The sequence below is a fragment of the Talpa europaea genome, assembly GCF_964194135.1.
Source record: "Talpa europaea genome assembly, chromosome: 2".
In the NCBI taxonomy this organism is placed as follows: domain Eukaryota; kingdom Metazoa; phylum Chordata; class Mammalia; order Eulipotyphla; family Talpidae; genus Talpa; species Talpa europaea.
The window spans coordinates 138,628,983-138,649,302 of NC_140068.1; the positions used below are offsets into that span (position 1 = coordinate 138,628,983).

Consider the following 20,320-nt stretch of genomic DNA (forward strand, 5'->3'; position numbering starts at 1 on the left):
GGCGTTTCCGGAGGCGGGGCTTGTCGGGGGCGGGGTCGAAGGGCGTGTCGGGGCGGGGAGGCCTAGAGAATAGGGGAGGGGCGTGTCCGGGGTGGGACCCGATGGTCGCGGGGCGTGTCGGGGCGGGGCTAGAGGGTCAGGGGGCGGGGCTGTCCGGGGGCGGGGTCCGGGCTGGCGGCCGGCTGCCCAGAGGTCGCGGTCTGGCGCGGGCCTGACCCGCAGAGCGCAGCCTCAGCGCCGTCAGCCGCGCGCGCCGGAAACTGCTGTGCCGCCGGGTGTCGTCGGTTCAGGCGGCCCGGGTCCGAGTCGTGCGGGCGGTCCCGGGGGCTTGCGCTGGCCGGAGGGTGAGTGCCTCCGCCCGCCGGGTCCCAGGGGCTTGGCAGGGACGTTTCCCGGTGCCGCCTCAGGGCGGGGCGGGCTCTGCTGACCTTCACTTCCCGGGCAGGCTGGGAACGCGCGGTCCTCGTCGTTCCTCCCGCCACCCGCTGCCCACTCCAAAACTGGGATTGTGCTGGAAAGGAGGAGAGCCAGACCAGGAGATTATTGCGCTCCCAGGCGAGGTTCACCGACCCCTACGGAGGCCAGAGAAGTCGCGCCCATTGGGGTTTGAGGGGAAGCTTTGGTAGGGCGGGGTCTGGCCTTGGCGGGAGGTGGAGTCGAAGTTGCTCTCAGACCTGGTTGTTCTTTTTTTTTTTTTAAGATTTATTTATTTATGCATACAAGAGCTGGGGTACAGGCCAGAGATGAGGGGGGTGAGTGTGAGGATTCACCAGAGACAGAGCGGGGAGCAGAACAGGCAACCCCACCAAAGACACTGCTGAGGGGGGCTATGTGGGTTGCTGTCTGGCCGGCAATCAAACTCGTGCTGCAGAGGCTGCGGACTGCTTCATAGTGCTGTGCTTAACCCCTAGCGCCACCAGGGAGGCCCGGAACTGGTTATTCTTTCATTGCTACTTATCAGGCCCAGCTTCCCATCTCAGGGATGCAGGTGGCATCAAGTTCCCCTTTTCTGCCCCATCCCTGCCGCGGCCTCGACCTTACTGTCCTTACCTCTTCCCGAGCTCTAGCACCTGTGGGGCCAGTGTAGGTGCCTGACGGAGTCGTCTTGTTTAATCTGTCCTCAACCCTTTGAAATCGGTGTTGTGATTACCTGCATATTGTGGGGAGCAGGTAGGGACCTCCGGACCACAGCTTGAGAAGGGGGTGCCAAGACTGAGGCCTAGTCGACTCCCAGGGCTGCACTGACCTCGCATGACCACTGTGGTTTGTCAAGGATACTGTGGCCGTCTGTAAGAAGTCCAGCAAAAATCTGCTTCTTTAGCCTTTTATCTTCTCTGAAAACATCATATATTCTAGTGGGGCTATTTATAGTTCCGGGGGGAAGGAAAATTAGAGCCCAGGAATAGGGAGATGGTCCCACGTGGGCGTGGGCCTCTTGGCCATCTAGCCCCGCCCCTACACTCACCCCTGTTAGAATACGGATGTGGAACTCCCCACTATGGAAAGAGGCATAGGAAAGTGAAAACAAAAAAGCCTCTGGCTGCTGATTAGGATAAAATAATGAGGATCATTTGATGCACATTTGAAGGGGGTATACATAATAGCTTGATGACCTTGCCTTCTTTCTTCCTATAGACCTGGGGAAGAGCGTACTTTCTGATAATGGAAGAAACGTGACTTCTATGGAGTGGGGTAGTAAAGAAGGTGAGGGGGTGGGAAGAGCCCTGGACAGCTAGTCAAGAGCCTGGGCACATGGAGACCTCCCTAAATCCACGGGCTAATCTTAAAGACCAAGAGAAAGGATACCAGGGGTACCAAAGAGGTAGGTTCCTAACTATTCCATCAGTAGTCAATTCAGGCAAGTAGGGAAGGACTCAAACACACTTGGGGTCTGGGGGTATTTGGAGGCCCCACCCCTGTCTGACAAGAGCCCTTTACTCCCTTTGCCTGTTAAGTGCCCAGCTCAGCTCTAGCCTCGGTTAGATCAGCCTTTTTTCCTTTCTGTCCCCAGGCCATCCAGTCTTGGGTGACGCCCGTTCCTCTGCCCCGCTACTCTCCCTTTTTGTGGGATTCTACATATCCTCACCCTTTACCAAGGGCTCACAGACAGCCAGAGACTTGCTAATTGAGACCCTGCTCCAGATTCCAGTCATGGATAAGCTCAATTTCTGCCTTTATTTTTTCCATTATCCTGCCACGATACTCTGACGTCTTTCAGTGGTAGTTTGGCCATGGCTTGCATCTCCCAGTGTCTCCACACTGGCCCAGGTCATGGGCTTCTAATCCTTTAGTGGAGCAGATTTGCTGGTGGCACCTTGTCTCTTTTTTAAAAAAAAAAGATTTATTTATTATGCATACAAGAACTGGAGTATAGACCAGAGGCCTGGCGGGTGAGAGGATTCACCAGACAGAATGGGGAGCAGAACAGGTAGAGCCACTGAAACACACTGCTGAGGGAAGCAGTGGGTGAGACAGGAGAGGTCTGCAGCACCATGTGGGTCAGCTCCCTGGCTGGGATTGAACTCATGCTGCAGTGTCTGGTGAGAGCCCGATAGTGCTGTGTCTTCAACCCCTGCGCCACCAGGGAGGCCCAGAACCTTGACTCTTGAAGAATGAAGCTAGTTATCTCAGAGTCGGCTGCCAGGGCTGAGGAGTCAGGCCTTCTCTGGTCCACAAGGCCCTACTGTCTCCAGAGCCATATCCTGTGGCGGCCATGGCAGGTGTACTCTGCCTCTCTCACCCACCTCAGCCCGGCCGGGCCTCTGCAGACTATGGCTACACCTGTAGCCATGGATTTCCTTCAGCCTGCTCAGCTAACTTGGTTACCTGGAGGAGAAAACTGGGGAGAGAGAGGAAAGACCAAGAGGCAGGATTCCCCGTTTCCTATCTGCTCTCTTGTTTCCCAAGGCCTCTTCTCTATGGCTACCTGTGTGCAAGGTTTAAAAATGGTGTTGATTTTGACACTGTGTTTGATTGTCCTCCAGGCCTGAGTTCCAGGGGGCCTCTTGCCTCTCCTGAGAATTCTTTTTTCTCACATGTTTGTGCGGCCTTCACAAAGCAGCTGTGAGGCCCAGAGTTGGCACAGGGCCCTCACCCCGGTGTCTCCCCACTTCCCTCAGGTGTTGTTTCCTCTTCCAGATCGCTGGGGTCACTGAGGACAGCCACCACACCTGAAAGCCACACGGAATCCCACTATTCCAGGATCAACTGGAGACCCTCCTCTCAGAGACACCCCAAATTCCGAGACCATGGCAGGTGACTATTGGATGGCGGGGAGTTAAATTTTCAAAAATGCGAAAATGTTAAATCAGAGTTGAGTACATTGTTAAAAAAAATCCAGCTAACACTGAGATATATAAAACTTGTATATAACCTGGACCCCTAGCTGGAACTACCTTGTTTGCATTTTCTCACATGTCTAATTGTCAGCCCCACCAGGATATAAGTCCCTCAAAAGTAACCACCATGCTTAGCTCTGCCTCCAGTCTCTGGAATGGCCCCAGGGCATAGCATGTGCTCAATAAATACAGTCACCCAGGCTTAAGGCCCAGCTCTGTTCAGAGAAATATGTTGTTAGGAAGTTTTGTTGTTGTGTGAAGGTCACAGAGTGTAACTGCAGCTGGGCCAAACCCAGATGGGGCAGCCAACTACACACCTAGGCTTACCCAGTACAGCCAGAGGGGCCCCGCCGAACATGAGGGTCACTGTTGACTGGAATGTCCTTCACTTTGCCTGCCTATGGCTGTTGAGTGAATGAGCACAGGAGTAGCCATGGTTGAAGATTCAGCGTGACTCCATCATTACTGTCTTCTGCTCACCACACGCAAATCTGCCATTTCTCTGGCTCTTCAGGGTAACATGAAAATCCTTTGAATTCAGGGCCTCCCTGGTGGTGCAGGGGTTAAACACATAACGCTATCAAGCTATCGCCAGCCACTGCAGCACAAGTTTGATCCCCGACTGGCCAGGGAGCTACTCACATGGTACAGCAGACCTCTCCTGTCTTGCCCGCTGTTCCCCTCAGCAGTGTATTTCAGTCAGTCTTCCTGATCTGTTCCCCACTCTCTCTGGTGAATCCTCTCACCCCCCACACCTCTGGTCTATACCCCAGTTCTTGTATGCATAAATAATAAATCTTCAGGAAAAAAAGAATGAAAAGAAAATCCTTTGAATTCAGCACATAAAAACCAACCTCCTGGGGCCTCCCTGGGTTGCACAAGGAATTAAGACGCAGCATTATGAAGCTATCAGCAGCCGCTGCAGCATGAGTTCCATCCCCGGCCAGGGAGATACCCACATGGTGCAGCAGATCTCTCCTGTCTTGCCCGCTCTTCCCCTCAGCAGTGTATTTCAGTAGATCTGCCTGTTCTGTTCCCCACTCTGTCTCTGGTGGATCCTCTTACCCACCGCATCTCTGGCCTCTACCCCAGCTCTTGTATGCATAAATAAATCAAAAATAAATCTTTAAAAAATAAAAACAACCTCCTTTCCACACAATATATTGTAGATTAGGATTTCTTGACCTCAGCACTACTGACATTTAGGGCCAGACTGTCCTTTGTTGGAGGGCTGACCTGTGCATCATAGGCTGTTTCTCAACATCTCTGGTCCTATTGACAAGATGCCACTGAGCATCCCCCCTTCACAATATCCCCCCTTCACACCCTTCCCAGTCGTGACAGCCAGAAATGTCTCATGACAATGTGAACTGTCCCCTGGGGGGGTGGGCAAGTTGGTGAAGATTATTCTATTTGTATCCATTCTTCTTCTAAGTCTGCCCAAGTAGAGTTCCTTCATAACAAAGACATTTAAGAAGTTAACATAAAAAGTTTAATGATTAATTAATAATAATTAATGGAGTTCAACCTTTGTACTCAGTTCAATGCTCTGAAACTGTTTGCTTCAAACTATCACAGTTCATGTTTCCTCCTTGAGTGCCTAAACCAAAAATTTCAAATCAGGAGTTCAAACATTTTTATCTTAGCTGTTGCCTGTGCCCATCGAGTTAGATGAGCACAGCTGCCTCCCAGAAGTCAGTTCGTGATCTCACAGAATCTTCCATCTGTCAGTTTCTCTCTTTAGGTCAGTTAATTTTTGCTTTCTCTATTTTGGTGCTCCTGATTGTTCCGTTCTGTGGGTGGACTGATCTCTTTATCCTTAGATAATTGTTGAAGACCAGCCTTGGCAACATGTCGTGTCAGGGGTCCCCGAAAGGATGAGATGGCCTAGGCAAAACTTTAAGGGCTGAAGGGAAGGGGATGGGGTAGTGAGAAGACACTGACGCTAGATGAGGTGCAAGTATCTCCTACTGAGGAACTCAGTGGGTCTTTATTCATTTTTAGCAGGCATGAGATGACATCATCATATGCATAGAAGAAGCAAAGCAGAAACAATCAGTGCTTTCTTTTCCCATAGACTTTTGGCTGCTATGTGCTCTCAGCGAGAAGGCAACCTTCAAGGTTAATAGATAAAAAACTAAAGCTTACACTAAAACTCATTATTTCAGTTTAGACAATTACCTAAGACAGTTGATAGCGATGGGCACACTTACGCAGGAAAAGTTTCTTCTTATTCGCATGGCCTTCAGCCGAAGACCAGCTGCTTTCTGGTTATCAGCTAACAGGGTTTTCTACCTAGAAACTTCTTAACACAATTAGCTTCATTTAAAAACTTTCCTAAGAAACTTCTAAAAACAAAAGAAGGACTTACTGTAATCATTGTGCTGAATTGCTTGTCAGGCATGTTCATGTATAACAAACTCTTTCCCATTGTCAGGCAGGCCAAATTTACAGTGTTTAATTTTTGAGCAGGTATTTCTTTGTGCCATTTACTTACAGTGTTCTATATGTATAATTTATTGCCCAATGTACTTTCCAAGAAGTTTTTTCTTATATGACCAAGAACAAAAAAAAAAAGGGATGCTTGTGGGTTATAGATTAATCTTCAGCCTCATGGTGCGAGGCACAAGGAATCTTCAGCCCCATGGTGTGAGGCTTTTTGGAAATCTTCGGCCCCAGCCCCACGGTGTGAGGCCCTTTTTCTTCAGCCCCACGGTGTGAGGCCCTTTTTCTTAGCTGCCTGCCAGTGTCTTATCTGGCTGGGGCAGCAAGACCCCCCGCAGATAATGTCCATCTGTGTGTTTATTACCAGTTTGGTTTAAAGCAGTCTGTCTGATAGGAGTATAGCCACTCCAGCCTTCTTTTTATTTCCATTTACATGGACTGTCTTTTTCAAGCCTTGCCCTCTCAGTCAGTGTCCTTTTATTTTTTAAAAAAAGATTTATTTTATTTATTTATGCATACAAGGGGTGTAGGCCAGAGGTGCAGGGGGTGAGAGGATTCACCAGAGACAGAGTGGGGAGCAGAACAGGTGGATCTACTGAAATACACTGTTGAGGGGAGCAGCAGGTTGAGGTCTGCTGCGCCATGTGGGTAGCTCCCTGGCCAGGGATCAAACTCATGCTGCAGAGGCTGCAGATGGCTTCATAGTGCTGAGACTTAACCCCTTCTGCCAACAGGGGGGCCCCAGTGCCCTTTTATCTGAGGTGTGTCTCTTAGAGACAGCCTACAGCTGGATTTTGGCTTTTTACCAGCCACTCTATTCCTTTTTAATTGGAGGATTTAGTGTATTTACATTAAAGGTCATTCTTGAATAGCTCTGGCTTTACCATTTTGGAACTTGTTTTCTGGATGCTTTTATAGTTTCTCTCTGTTCTTTTTTCTTTTGCTCTCTTGTAGTTTGATAGCTCTCTTTAGTGTTAGGTTTAGATTCCTTTCTTACTTCTTTTATGTTTCCAGTGTAGATGTTTGTTTTGAGGTTTTTAAAAGGTTCATGTATACCACCCTGTGAATATAACATTCTATTTTAAATTGATGGCAAGTTCATTTTGAGCTCACTCTAACAGTCTGTATTTTTATTCTACTGCTTCTTATGGTTTATTTATATATTTTTTAGAGTTACTCTTTTTTTTTTTTTAACATTTTAGTATTTTTGCATAGAAGAACTGGGGTGTAGGCCAGAGCTGTGGGGCGGGTGACGGGGCTGGTAAGAGGATTCGCTACAGACAGAGTGGGGAACAGAAAAGGCAGATGGACTGAAATACACTGCCGAGGGAAGCAATGGATGAAACAGGAGAGGTCTGCTGCGCTGTGTGGGTAGCTCCCTGGCCGGGCATTGAACTTATGTCATTGCAGTAATAGCACTGAGACTCAACCCCTAGGCCACCAGAGAGGCTCTGGTTTATTTTTTTTGATGCCATTTTTTGAATTCTTTGTTTTATGTTTACTGTAACTGATTATTATGGTTTTAATCGATACTATGTCTTTTGTTTTTTATTCTTTGTGTTATCTTTATATATGGCTAACCCATTACTTTAACTACATATTGACTTTCGTACATGAGATGTTTCCCTTCCTATGTTTTCTTACTTCTTAGTGTCACTTCTTTATAGTTTATAGAAGCTCTTTTAATATCTCTTATAAGACCAGTTTATTGATGATGATATCCTTTAGCTTGTGTTGGCCTGGGAAGCTCTTTACTTCTTCAATTCTGAATGTTAACCTTACCAGGAAAGGTATTCCTGGCTGAGTTTTTTAAAATCTTTTAGCACTTTGAATATATCCCTTTGGATCTGTGAAATTTCTTGTGAAAAATCTGCCTTTAACCTTATCTTTTTTTTTGGGGGGGGGGTTCCTTTGTAGGCAACAAGCTGTTTTTCTCTTGCTGCTTTTATTTATTTATTTATTTGTTTGTTTGTTTGTTTATTTTTAAAGAGTTATTTTATGCATACAAGACCTGGGGTAAGGCCAGCGGTGGGGGACAGGGGGTGATGAGAGGATTCACCAGAGACAGAGTGGGGAGCAGAACAGGCAGATCTACTGAAATACACTGCTGAGGGGAGCAGTAGGTGAGACAGGAGTGGTCTGCTGCACCATGTGGGTTTCTCCCCCGCCGGGGATCGAACTTGTGCTCGCAGTGGCTGCAGTTAGCTTCATAGGTTGCATCCCAACCCCTTGAGCCACCAAGGAGGCCCTCTCTTGTTTTTAATATGCTCTGTTTACCTGTAATGTTTGATTCTAATTATATTGTGTCTTGGTGAGGGTCTCTTTGGGTTTATTTCGTGAGGAACTATCTGTGGTTCTTGGACCTGGATATCTGTTTGCTTCCCAAGGCTGGGGAAGTTTTCAGTCATTATTTCTTCAGATGGGTTGCCTGTCCTTTGCTCTCACTCTTCCTTGTGGAACTGTGCAATGTAGACGTTGTTCTGCTTGACGTTGTCTGGTATTTCCCATGAGGCAATTTCGTTTTTTTTTTTTTTCTCAACTTATTTCTCCATCGGCTGCTGCTCAGAGTGTGTGTACCCCAGCCCTCCGTCTTCTAGCCCACCTGTCTGTTCCTCAGCTTCACCAGGTCTGAGTGGAAACCCTCTGATGTCCTTCTCAGTTCGGCTTTCTGAAGATGAGCCCCACCTTCCCCCAGAATCCTTACAGAATCTTCTAAATGCAGAAGAACCGCCTTAGAAGCTGTGGGTTTGCATGAGCCGGCCAGAACCCCTGAGCCCCACTTGCCTTAGAGCCCCTTGTCTTCAGCCTCACCACCAACACCAGGGCTCTGTGTGGGCCCTGGCGTCCCTCCTGGGACTCGGGTCCAGTTCTCCATCTTTGGTTAAGTACCCAGTGACCGTGGGCCGGGAGGACAGGGAAGCAGCAACATGTCGGGAGCTGACTGTGCCACATGGGGAGAGCATGGGAAACTGACGATGTGGGGGCCCCACTGACCCCTCACCAGAGACAAGACAGATGGGGCTTTCAGAGACCTTCACAGGGTCATACTTCACAGGGTCATACTGAGGGGGCGTGACTGGGCCCACCGTCAGTGTGTGTCTGGTAAGCCTGATGATGGTGAGCCAGGATATAGCCAGAGTTGAAAAATGCGCGTTATTTTAAGCAGCTCATGCATGGAGAGGGTGGTGCTTCTCCACGCCAGCCCTGGGGCGCACCTTCCCTGCCACCCTTGTCCCGATGCTCCTTGAATTTGGACCCAGAGGAATCGTTTCTCTGCTGATGTAGATAAGAAAGTGCTCATCGTCTACGCCCACCAAGAACCCCGCTCTTTCAATGGCTCCCTGAAGACAACGGCGGTGGAGGAGCTGAGCAGGCAGGGCTGCGCTGTCACCGTGTCCGACCTATATGCCATGGGCTTTGAGCCGCGCACCACGAGGCAGGATATTGTTGGTGAGTCTGGGGTAAACGCTGTGGATGCTTGTTGTTTTTTTTTAAGACTTTCTTCTTCTTTTTTTTTTAATTTCTTTTTAATTTTCATAAGGTAACATCAAATTGCCCGCCCACATGTTGCACCATTACACCCCCGCTGCTCGTTTGCTTTCTCTCCTCTTAAGTGATCTGCACCCTCCATGCATATATGCGAGAAGTTTTTTCCTGCCCCAGTTTTATCGAGATATATCGCAGGCCCTCAAGTCATGTCACTTTCTTTGACGTCCATCTGCAAGTATTGAGTCTGGCCTCCACCCTCCTGTTGTTCAAGTAGCGTTCACGTCCTTCTGTTTGAAGTTCTGTCAGCAAGAGTTCTGGGTTTTCATCACAGGGGCATCCTTTCTTCCCTTTTATAAATCAACCAACTGTTTTCACTTAATGCACAGCAGAGCAGGGACTGGGCAAACGGCGGATATGATGGCCTGGAGCTACTCACTTTTAAGTGAAGGAAGCACCACAAGCTACTGTGAAAAATACTTGTCAGCAGAGGGCACCAGGGTAAAAAGCAGACACCTCTTTGATGTGTCCCTCACACTCCACACCTCAGTGACAGACAAGCTTGACTTTCCACACAAATGTGCACAAAAGCACCTGCCCATGGATCCCCATGGCCGCAGAAGTCCATGGGGCCCTCACCTCGGGACTCACCGGCTTCGCTTAGACTCACTGGTGACATAGCCTTCAGGCCCCCCAAGCCAATCCCCCTGTTGATTTAGAGCTCCATGGTCTCCAGCTTTGACTCGAGCCCTGTGTTAGTATTTCTTTTATGGCTCTGGATGTCCTGTCGTGCTTAGAAAGACCGCTCTTGCTTAAGCCCTGGGGCTTCACATGTGCAGGGAAAGTTTAAGCTCCCTAGCAAGAGACTTCAAGATCTGACCCTGCTCTCTAGGCCCATCACCTGCAGCCTTGCGGCCTTTCCCCCCTTCCTCAGGTGTGCTCCCAGGGGCCCTGTTGAGGGCTGGCCAGGTCATGGAACACCTCACTGTCTCTGCATCTTTTTCCCAAGATGTCCAGTGCTCTAGGCTCCCTGGTAAACTCCTGCTCCATCCTCAAAACCCGATTCACAAAGCCCCTCTCCAGGAACACGTTTGCTCAGCCATCCAGGCAGAGCTGGCACTGCCTTAAGGCCACCGCTGTGCTTGCTTCACACCCCAGAGCTAGATCACATGCATCCTGCTAGGTGTGTCTGGCCACAGCATTGGGCTGATCTCGCTGACTAGTAAGGTCTTGTGTGTTAATCATTTAGCTCCCAATTCACTTCTCCTACTGCATTGAGTCCTGCCTCAGTAAGGACAGTAACATCTACAACTCTCACTCCCATAGCCTGACCCCCAGGGAGCTGTACCTGGTCAGGCCTCAGGGAATGACTTGTGATTCACTTGGCAGAGTGCAGATAACATACATTGCTAATGAGGGTGGCTGGGGGCCTGAGGATCTCCCTTGGGGGCTAAAACATCAGGTCCCGTTTCTCTACAGGTGATCTGTCGAATCCCAAGCATTTCAATTATGGGGTGGAAGTGTATGAGGCCTTCAAGAAGAGATCACTGACCAGTGACATACTCGCCGAACAGAAGAAGGTTCAGGAAGCAGATCTGGTGATATTTCAGGTCCATTTTCCTGCTAATTAGCATATTGAATTAGATTCTTTCTATGTACAAACTCCAAACACAGAGTTCCATGCCCCTCGAAGTAGCACTGATGTTTTTGAAAACACACTGGCATGTTTACCTCCGTCCGGTGGGATCGAGACCCTTCCCTGGGAGTCACTCAAGATCCTGACCCTGTGGCAGTAGGAAGCGTTTTCCCCTTAGCCTAGAGAAACCCCTGAATCTCGCCCATCCATCCCCCTCCAGTCTCCACCCAGATATGCAGGGGTTGCATGAAAACCAGATTTGTCTACACTGGTGTCCATCAAGGTAATTCAGGCCAAGCACGCTCCTGCCTTAAATATCCTGCCAGTAACAAGCAGGGTTTAGTTGCTGCCTGCCCCCTTCCCCCCCTACCCCATCCCACCCCAGTCCCACCCCACCACCTCACCCTCCCACCTCCCAGGTGTCCACTCACAAGCTGCCTCTGGACAGTCATCCACCACAGAAAGAGCTGACCATGACCCGGCTCCAGCGGCTCATCAGAGCCACCCTCCGCCCAGAGCCGGCACCACAGGCAGACCTGCAGGTGGCTTTAGGGAGTTGGCTGGTTGAAATGCAAGTAAAAAAGGAATAGAGAGAGGATTTAGTCTACTGGCCCTGCTCAGTCAGGTCTCCTGAAAACACAGGCAGAAGAGGTGGACATGGGAGAGGGGGGCTGTTAAGACACGTCTGCCCCCCCCCCCCCCACCGCACCCTGGGTCACTCCTGTTGCTTACCGCAACCCAGGGGCTGGGGCTGCTGGGACCAGTTTCCAGACAAAAGACATCCAGAGAAGTGACATTCCCAAACCCTCCCTTAAGTGAACTTGCATGTGTCGGGGTGGAACCTCATGCCTTCTCTGCATTCTCCCCCACGCACACTCCCAGACTGGCCTCTGGGTCCCCTCCAGCCAGCCCAACTCTTCCCCAGCCCTCCGAGGTCTTGTCTGGGCTCAGTGCAGGATGTCCTTTCTCCTAACCGCCCTGGGTGGGTGGCAGTGCCTGGGACATGGGTGGCTACGCGGTTTATCATCTGCAAGCCAGCAGCGACACTGGACAGTGGGCCTGAGTGAGACCTGCTGGCAGCCTGGGCCCCAGTCCCCATAGTGAGGCCCAGCTACGACTCTTCCTGTCTACCTGGGGTCAGTGGACCAGGTGGACCCAGCTCTCCCCTCCCCCTCCTGCCAGTGTAACTGGACAGCTAGGACTGGCCCAGGCCTGCTCCTTTTATAATGGCTTTTTTCCTACCCCATTTCACACCTGTTCCCCCCCACCTACCCTCTTATCCTGAGGCTTCGCCCTGAGGGTCTACATTTTTTAAGTGTGTTATTATTCAACACTAAGCACTCTGCTCATGGAGCACTGGTGCTGTCTGGGCAATGTAGCCTTCCATGGGGTTCTCGCAGGGTGCTATGAGCTCAGAACTAGTCATGGCCCCATTTGCCAGTCAGGAAAACAAGGCACAGAGAGGTCAAGTCACTTACCAGCATCACACAGCAGTAGGGTCAGGAGCTTGGCTTCAGTGCTGAGCTGGCCCACCCCGTGCCCCCATGACACCCCAAGCGCCTGGGGGGAGGAGGAGAGTGGGAGTTCTCTGAGCGGGCGGGTAGCCCAGGAGAGCCACCACCCTCAGCGTCCCTCTGTCTGGTATTGGCCCCCAGTTCCCACTGTACTGGATGAGCACACCCGCCATCCTGAAGGGCTGGATGGACAGGGTGCTGTGCCAGGGCTTCGCCTTCAGGTTCCCTGATTTCTACTACGACACCGGCTACTTCAAGGTACGTGCCTGGGAGGGCAGGGAGTCTGGTCTATAGATACTATGTGGCGCTATTTCTAGAAATTGCTCTACCTGTACATTATAAGTATTGTAACTACATATAATATGTACTTTATGTGCATATGTACTTACAAATAATACATACATGGGCTTGTAGTTATAGATTTATATGCTTATAATATGTAATTATATACAAATACATGATATATTGTATCACATTATGCATCGGGTACCATAATACATAGAAGTATTTAGTAAAATATCTTTCTAGGTGGCTTTTATTTCAGCAGGTCTTGACTGGGGACTGCCATATGGTTCCCACGGCAGGGTTTCTGAAGTTGTGGGCTTTCTGTCTAGTGAGGGCTGCAGCCATGACCACACTCCCTGGAGCACGGTGGGGGAGGGCCTGGGGGCACAAGTCAGCTCCCAGAGTGGCACCTTCCCCAGGATACAGCATGGAGCCTGAGCGCTCTTTAGGCTACCCCTCTGAGCTCCGCATTCCTGCTGACAGACAAGCGAATAGCTAGGTCCCAGGGCGGGGCAGCACAGCCCCGGGAGGTGGGCAGCACAGCCCCGGGAGGTGGGCAGCACCACTAGGACTGTACATTGCTTCCTGAGTTCTAAAAGCCTCAGGAAATAAGTGAGGAAAGAGTGACTCAGGAAGCCCCACACTGGAATGGGGGTGATGCTGCGTTGCTGCCTGGCCCCTGCACCAGGTAGCACTCGCCACCTCATTTCACCCTTTGGTCACCCTTGGGGTCTGCACCTCACTTGACCATTTCCTGGGGCCAGCTCTACCAGAGTCTGGGGAATCAGAGCTGTGTCCGCTCCATCTGTTCCCTCCCCATCCCACTTCCCTCCCTGCCTTCCCTTGGAGGTAGCTGTCCTGTCTCTGGCACCCCCGGGGATATTACACTTGTGCATCCCCGGACAGCACCGACTTGGGATGTCCCCTCCCGACCATTCTGAGCCTTCAGGCTGGATGTGCAGCTGCCACCTCTGGAGCCACACAGATGCAGCTGCCTTCTCCCCTGCAGGACAAGCTAGCCCTCCTCTCGCTGACCACGGGCGGCACGGCCGAGATGTACAGTAAATCCGGAGACATGGGGGATATCCGCTACTATCTGTGGCCTCTCCAGGTACATTCACACCCACTCCCCCTGCAGCTCCCCTAGGTAAAAAACAAATGGGAGGTGAGCCTGAAACCCAGGCCATTTGCACCCTACCTGGACACAGGAAATGATACCCTCTTGCCTTTTAATTTTTTTACTGAAAACAAAGGTTGGGTGATTGGGAAACATGTATTGTTACATGTATTGTAACCAACATGTATTGTTAACACTGTTGCTTGGGTGGAAGCTAAGCTGGAGCTGACAGATGAGGCCGAGTGTGTGCTGGGCATGGGGCAAAGAACTGTCCATGCTGACGCTGGCCCCTGTCCGCAGGGCGCCATTGTCCTTGAATCTTGGCAAGAGATGCCCTGGCCCCAGATTCAGGACAGCTCACACCCAGCACAGTTCAGGGGCCCAGGGACCCCCTCCCCAGGACCCACTCAGAGCACAGGGCCTGCTCTCCCAGTGGCCCCCATGTACTGGGGTGCACAGCCTGTACCCCGGGGTGCCTAAGAATGGCCATGTGGGGAGTGGAGCGTAAGCAAAGCATGTGCAGGCAGACTGCGGTGTCACGCGTGAGGCAGGCCTGGTGACAGTGTGGGGGCTCCGAGGGAAGGGTTGGCTCTGGGTCACGCCCCCTCATCAGGAATAGGAGCCCCAGCAGCAGAGCTTGGGACTAAGCTCCCGGCTGTGCAGAGGGTGTCCATCAAGGGGCAAGGTGGCGCAGGCCCAAGGGTCTGACCTAAGGAACGCAGACAGGCGTGTGGGCCTGGACAAGGTGTGGAACGCACAGGGAGGAAAGTGGTATTTTTCTAGAAAAAAAGTGTTGCTTCCTTGAGAAGATTCAGCATGTTGATTCCATTTAGCATTGGTCTGCTGAAGAAAATGTCCATTTAGGATGTCTAAGCTCGAATTACCCGGGGAAGGTATTGCGCTGCATGGGGTGGGCTAACTGCATGGGGTGGGCTAAGGCTCCTATCACTCCCCTCCGGATCTAAGCTCCTGTCAGTGCCAGAGTGGGCATTAAACAGAGTGCCAGTGCAGCTTGGGGGGGGAGGCTGCTCGGAGGGTCTTTTCATACCTTTACTCTGCACCCTGCACACCAGGCCTTGTTCCAGGCGCTGTCCTAGGTGCTGGGGCTTTAGCCTGGAGACTGTGGAGACCTGTAGAAATCACATGAGCCTGGGGGGCAGGGAGGCTGACTGCAGAGACCCCACCATTTAGAAGACAGAAGTACTCTTGGCCTGGTTCAGCATAGTTGTTTATTTTGTCAAAAACAACAAAATTGCCATTTACAAACCTGAACTTACTTCCCCACAGCATGGGTCTCTTCTGTGTCATTAGCTAAGTGTAAACTCTCCTTGTTTTTCAACAGTGTTTACAAATTTTTTTCAGTTGCAAAAGTCAACATTATAGGAAAAAATGAGACTATGAAATATAAAAATAGAGAGTCCTCTTAGTCCCCCCACTGCAGAATAGCCACTTCTAATAATCTGATGGATTTCCTTAAAGCCCACAAATATTCTTACATACATACTTATATTATTAGGTTTATTCATTAATTTTTTACACTGCTTCGAATTTGTTGCGGTGGTTTTCATTTCATGTGTATCTTGAGTAACCTTCCACGGAGGTGCTCTGCAGGGAGGATAATCTCACGCAGGGATGATCCATTGTCTGAATGTGCCGTGACTTACCCAATCCACCAAAGCCATAAAAGTCGCGTCTGAATCAGGAGCAAAGATGGCAGGTCCATCCCAGTCATCAGGATAGAACTGGGACCCTCTCGTGGCTCGAGGCCCTCCGCTTCCCTCGCGGAGCTCGCACTCTGAGGCTCTAGGGGTGTGGGTACTCGCTGTGCCAAGGCTGTTCCTTTGCTCTGAAGGTGTATCTCACACCATGTTCCCCCCCCCCCACCCCTGTTCCCCTTGTGCCGGGAAGGCCCGGTCCTGATGGCTCTCTTCCCCCTGGCGGCTATAGCACGGCGTTCTGCGCTTCTGTGGGTTCAAGGTGCTCGCCCCGCAGATCAGCTTCGCGCCGGAGTTCGTGTCACAGGAAGAAAGGAAGCTCATGGTGGCGTCCTGGGCCCAGAGGCTGAAAAACATCTGGGAGGAGGAGCCAATCGACTGCAGTCCCGCCTGTTACTTCGATCAGTGACGAGGGGCGCCCAGTGCTTGCCCCAGGCCTGGCACAGGAGGGCGCGAGAGGGCACGAGCACGTGGGGAGGGCGGAGGACACCCTTGGCGCCTGAGTTCTGCCCCGCGCCATTGCCCATCTCCAGGCCCCCAGGCCTTCTTCCTGCCATCCTCCTGGCTCCCCACTTCCACCCTTTAGGGCGATGCTGTTTTCACTTCCTTTTCTCTGGGGGGAGCTGCACTTCTCAGCTTTCTTGTTTCACTTCGTGAGTCAGCCTGCGTCACCATGCTTTTTCCTGGGAAATTGAATCTTTTCACAGCCAGTGTTTGAGGGCTGTGTTTACAGTTATTTCTCGTGTGCTTTTTTTAACTTGCCTGATGGTTATAAAGTTTTCTGTGAACAGCCAAATTAACATTTATTTAAAATCAGTGAATGACCATTACCAAGAAAACTTCCTGGCTGGTCCCACGCGGCACGTGCGCACCTACCGCTGCTAGTAACTGCCTTGAAGCTGACGCCCCTGTCAATGAGGTGCGGCCCAAAAAGCAAGTTAAGGTCACCAGTGACATCACCACCGGGACCAAGCCGCTGCCCTTGGGCAGGGGCTCTTCTTCCTTAATGTCCCCAGTGCCGCCCACGGCCCCCTTCTCTTCAGACTCATCACCCAGCTCTTCCCCGGACCCCGTCCTTAGGCACTGGGCTGGAATCTCCATCTTCCAAGAGCTGTGTGCCCACATCATCTTTCTTCCTTGGCCTCTGCATCAGCAGTGTCCAACCCTTTTCCACCTGCATGTTCTTAGTATTCCTCATCAAATACTTTGTTCGAATGTTCCTTCTCCCTTTCTGTCTGAATGTCTGCTCATTCGCAGCCATCTTCACATCCTGATTTTTCAGAGGCATTTTTTTCTAAGTCTCAACACCGTTTTCTTCTCAGGGGCTGCTCCCCATTCCTTCTCAGTGTCTCCTCAAAGCCACTGTCTTCACAGTCTCTGTGAGGCTCTCGTCCGAGGCCATTCTCCACAGCTTGCAGGCGCCATGCCCTTGAGTATTATTTCAAAAGCATCTTCTTCAAAATCTCCCCCATCTTCATGATTTTTTGCAAAATGGTTTTCCGTGTACAGGTGATCCTTCACTTTTCTCTGAAGTTCTTCACTGGCTGGGCCTCTGCTGACCACCTTGGTGTCCTCTGTGCCATGGTGAGGGTGGTGGCCTTCAGCAGAGTAGCATCAGCAGGGCAGTCCCTAGGGTCAGTTCTTTAATGGTGCTGGAGAGTTCTTTGGCTCAAGGTCGGTGCCAAATCTGTCAGGCTATGTTTCCAGTCTCCTCAGAAGTGATATTTCCTCCATATTTTTGGTTCTGATACCGGAATTGTCAGGCCTAGTCTCCCAGCCAGGAACGGATCCCAGGCTGCAGGGCAGCGCTGAGCCCCAGCCACTAGACCCCCACGGGTTGGTGTCTCACGAAGCCGAAGCCGCAGCAGGAACTTCGCAGACGCTCAGGCAAGCAAGCGAGAAGAGGCAGGTTCGTTTATAGAAAGAAAAAGTTTATTGAGGAGAAAAAGAACAGAAATAAAGTGGGACTCCCAGGCCAGGGAACCAGGCCTGGGAGGGTCAAGGAAGCCAAAGTGGAGTCATGTCTCAGGGAATATAGACCTTCTTTCCCTCATTATTCTAAAGCTCCACCAGTCTCTTTGTGATTGGTTAGTTCTCGGCTGTCTCACTTAATCTGCTACTGAGTGGGGATCTTCACATTCCTTATCCAACAGCTTTCTCTTTCCCCATTTGTTGCATCTTTAAATTTATGGCCCAGTCCTCTTGATGGGCATCCCTGCATTGAAGTTAAACAGCTGCCCTTCTAAGTTGTCCATAAATTAAACCACTCTCCATTTCTCCAATCTCCGCCTCCCTTTACCACCTGAAGGAAACCAGGACCAGCATTAACAATGTTGTCCTTGGTCCTGGCATGTTTGTTTTTCCTAATGGAATGGGTTACTTTCCCTTGCTTGTCCTTATCTCTGAAGCCTCCCTACATTCTTCAGAGGTCCCCTCCTGTACTGTGGCTAAAACTGCCTAATTCCTAGCTTGCCCTGTGTCTCAGTTCTTTGCTTCTTTCTGTGTCTTGGCAGCTCCTTGAGGCCTTTGATGATGAGGGCAGAGACTGAAGGGACCACCTCAGTCTGGGACTGTCCACAGTGGTCACTTTCACTGTCATCCTCAGACCCTTCCAGTTACCCATTGACTTAAATATCATCATCAACTTTTTTTTTGGGGGGGGGGGTCAGACCACAGGGTGTGGTACTCTCTGTTCCAAGGCTGTTCCAAGGCACACATGGCACCACCTTCCCCAGCAGTGCCCCTCAGGTATGTGGTGGTATCATCATTACTAAATTTTAAAACTAAGACCTCACTCCTTGCCCAGCAAGCACATTTGGGAGGCTTGAATGGATAAAGGGAGAGGATGGGGCAGCCATGGGGCCGGGTGGTTAAGCTGATGGCCCAGGTCCTCAGTCAGGACACACCCAAGACTGCTCACACCAACCATCACTGATGACTGGAGCATAAACAGCCTCGGAACCCTCTCTCTGCACAGACTCCTGTCCCCCACTGCTACTCCTAGCAGAGTATTTCAATAAATGCACCTTTTCTGTTCTATCCCTGGTGAATTCTTTTATCCCCACGCCTCCGGCCTCACCCCGATCCTTCCTGGCAACAAGGTCTACAATTATGATTGTGTTGAGGCCAAACTTAGACCACATGGTGGAGGGGCTGGTGTCGGGTGAACCCAGATTCGGGGCTACAAAATGGCTACACGTTGGTCTTCTCTGAGCCAAAAGTCCATCATGGACAAGTTCTTTACATGCACTTAGTCATGGCTTCTTGAGTGCTCAACTGGATGTACCGGGTGCTTTAGAAAGGCTTTTGTTTAGAAGATCCCACTCTGAAAGAAACACGGGACCTGAACACTGAACACCTCCACTGGCTTTGGGGACACTAAAGAAAACTCCTCTCAGCTGCTCCCTACCCCCACCCTGCCCTTTTCAATGGGGTCTTCTCACCTAATCTGGGCCCCACCCCATGCTCAGTGAGGATTTGATGGCCTCTACACCACCTTCCCTCCAGGGCTGGTTTCTGCCCCTTTGCCCTGCTTGCTTTCTCTTTTTTTTTTTTTTCAAAGATTTACTTATGCATACAAGAGCTGGGGTGCATGCCAGAGATGCAGTGGGTGAGAGGATTCACCAGAGGCAGAGTGGGGAGCAGAACAGGCAGACTGACTGAAATACACTGTTGAGGGGAGCAGCGGGCGTGTCAGGAGAGGTCTGCTGCGCCATGTGGGTAGCTCCCTGGCCAGGGATGGAACTCATGCTGCAGTGGCTGTGAATAGCTTCATAGTGCTGAGGTGTAACCCCTCGCACCAGGCTTCTAAACAAAAACCCTGCTTTCTTTTGGGGCAGTACTTCCCAATGTGCCCTGGGTTCCTGTCCCCAGACTCTGTCTCTGGAGCCCTTCAAAGTCGCCGAGAATTCTCCTCACGTGTCATCCAGGTAGCTCAGATTCAACATGTCATCACCGGACTCATCCTCCGGCTTCCCACCCCTCCACCACTACCTCCTACCCCAGTGACCAGAGTGTTCATTTGATGCTCTGCCCCCAAATCTGGGATGCACCTGGACTCATAGCCAGTTGAGTTTCCTGTCTTGTGATTAAAATTAATCATTAATCACAAATGCCTGCTATTGCCATCTACAGTTCGACCAGTCATCCAAACCTTTTCTGGCCTGGATTATTGGGACACCCTCCTAAATCCTTTTTCCTCAGATACCTTGTCCCTTATAGCTCATTTTCTACAAAATTCATAATCTTTGAGCGAGAACATGTGTGCAGGTATGCACATACCCTTCCTGGCACTCTTACTCATTCTTCAGAGGTTTCTCATGCTCTTAGAACTGTCCAGAATCCTTGAGCTGGCCTGTGAGGTGCTATGTAGCCCTGCCTCCCTTCTCCTGCTGTGTCTCCTTCCCAGATCTCACCTGACATTCTCACCCCGAGGACCCGCGGCTGTCCTGGAGCCGGGGCCTCAGTCTGGGCTCCTCCCTCCGGCCCCAATGTTGGGCCCGTTTCCTCCCACTTTGCACGACACCTTCTGTTCATGATAAGGAAGCCCTTCCTGGGCCCTGTGCTTCTCCTGGCTTTACAAACACTAGGTGGTGGCTTATTCACACAGGAAGCACAAGCACATTCCTGTCCCTACATGTTTCTAATGCCAAGCACTGTCACCCCCACTGTGAGGATTCAGAGCGCTCAGGAAAGCCCCAGTTTATAAGGGTTAGTCACTGGTTGGGATGACCCACGGAGGTGGGGACAATGGGTCTCCCGGGAGCAGCCCAGGAGGAGGGCAC

At 50.9% G+C, this 20,320-nt stretch overlaps 1 protein-coding gene across 1 annotated transcript; it reads left to right on the top strand.

Annotated features, from left to right (window-relative positions):
• Window positions 1-232: 232 nt before the first annotated feature.
• NQO2 (N-ribosyldihydronicotinamide:quinone dehydrogenase 2) lies at window positions 233-15,945 on the top strand (the record flags this gene model as incomplete). The annotated part of the gene is made up of 7 exons (XM_084229120.1): window positions 233-622; window positions 3,139-3,255; window positions 9,069-9,233; window positions 10,749-10,879; window positions 12,561-12,677; window positions 13,714-13,815; window positions 15,769-15,945. The coding sequence occupies exons 2-7, from the start codon at window positions 3,249-3,251 to the stop codon at window positions 15,943-15,945; spliced, it is 699 nt and encodes a 232-aa protein (XP_084085246.1). The 5' UTR covers window positions 233-622; window positions 3,139-3,248.
• Window positions 15,946-20,320: the final 4,375 nt, after the last annotated feature.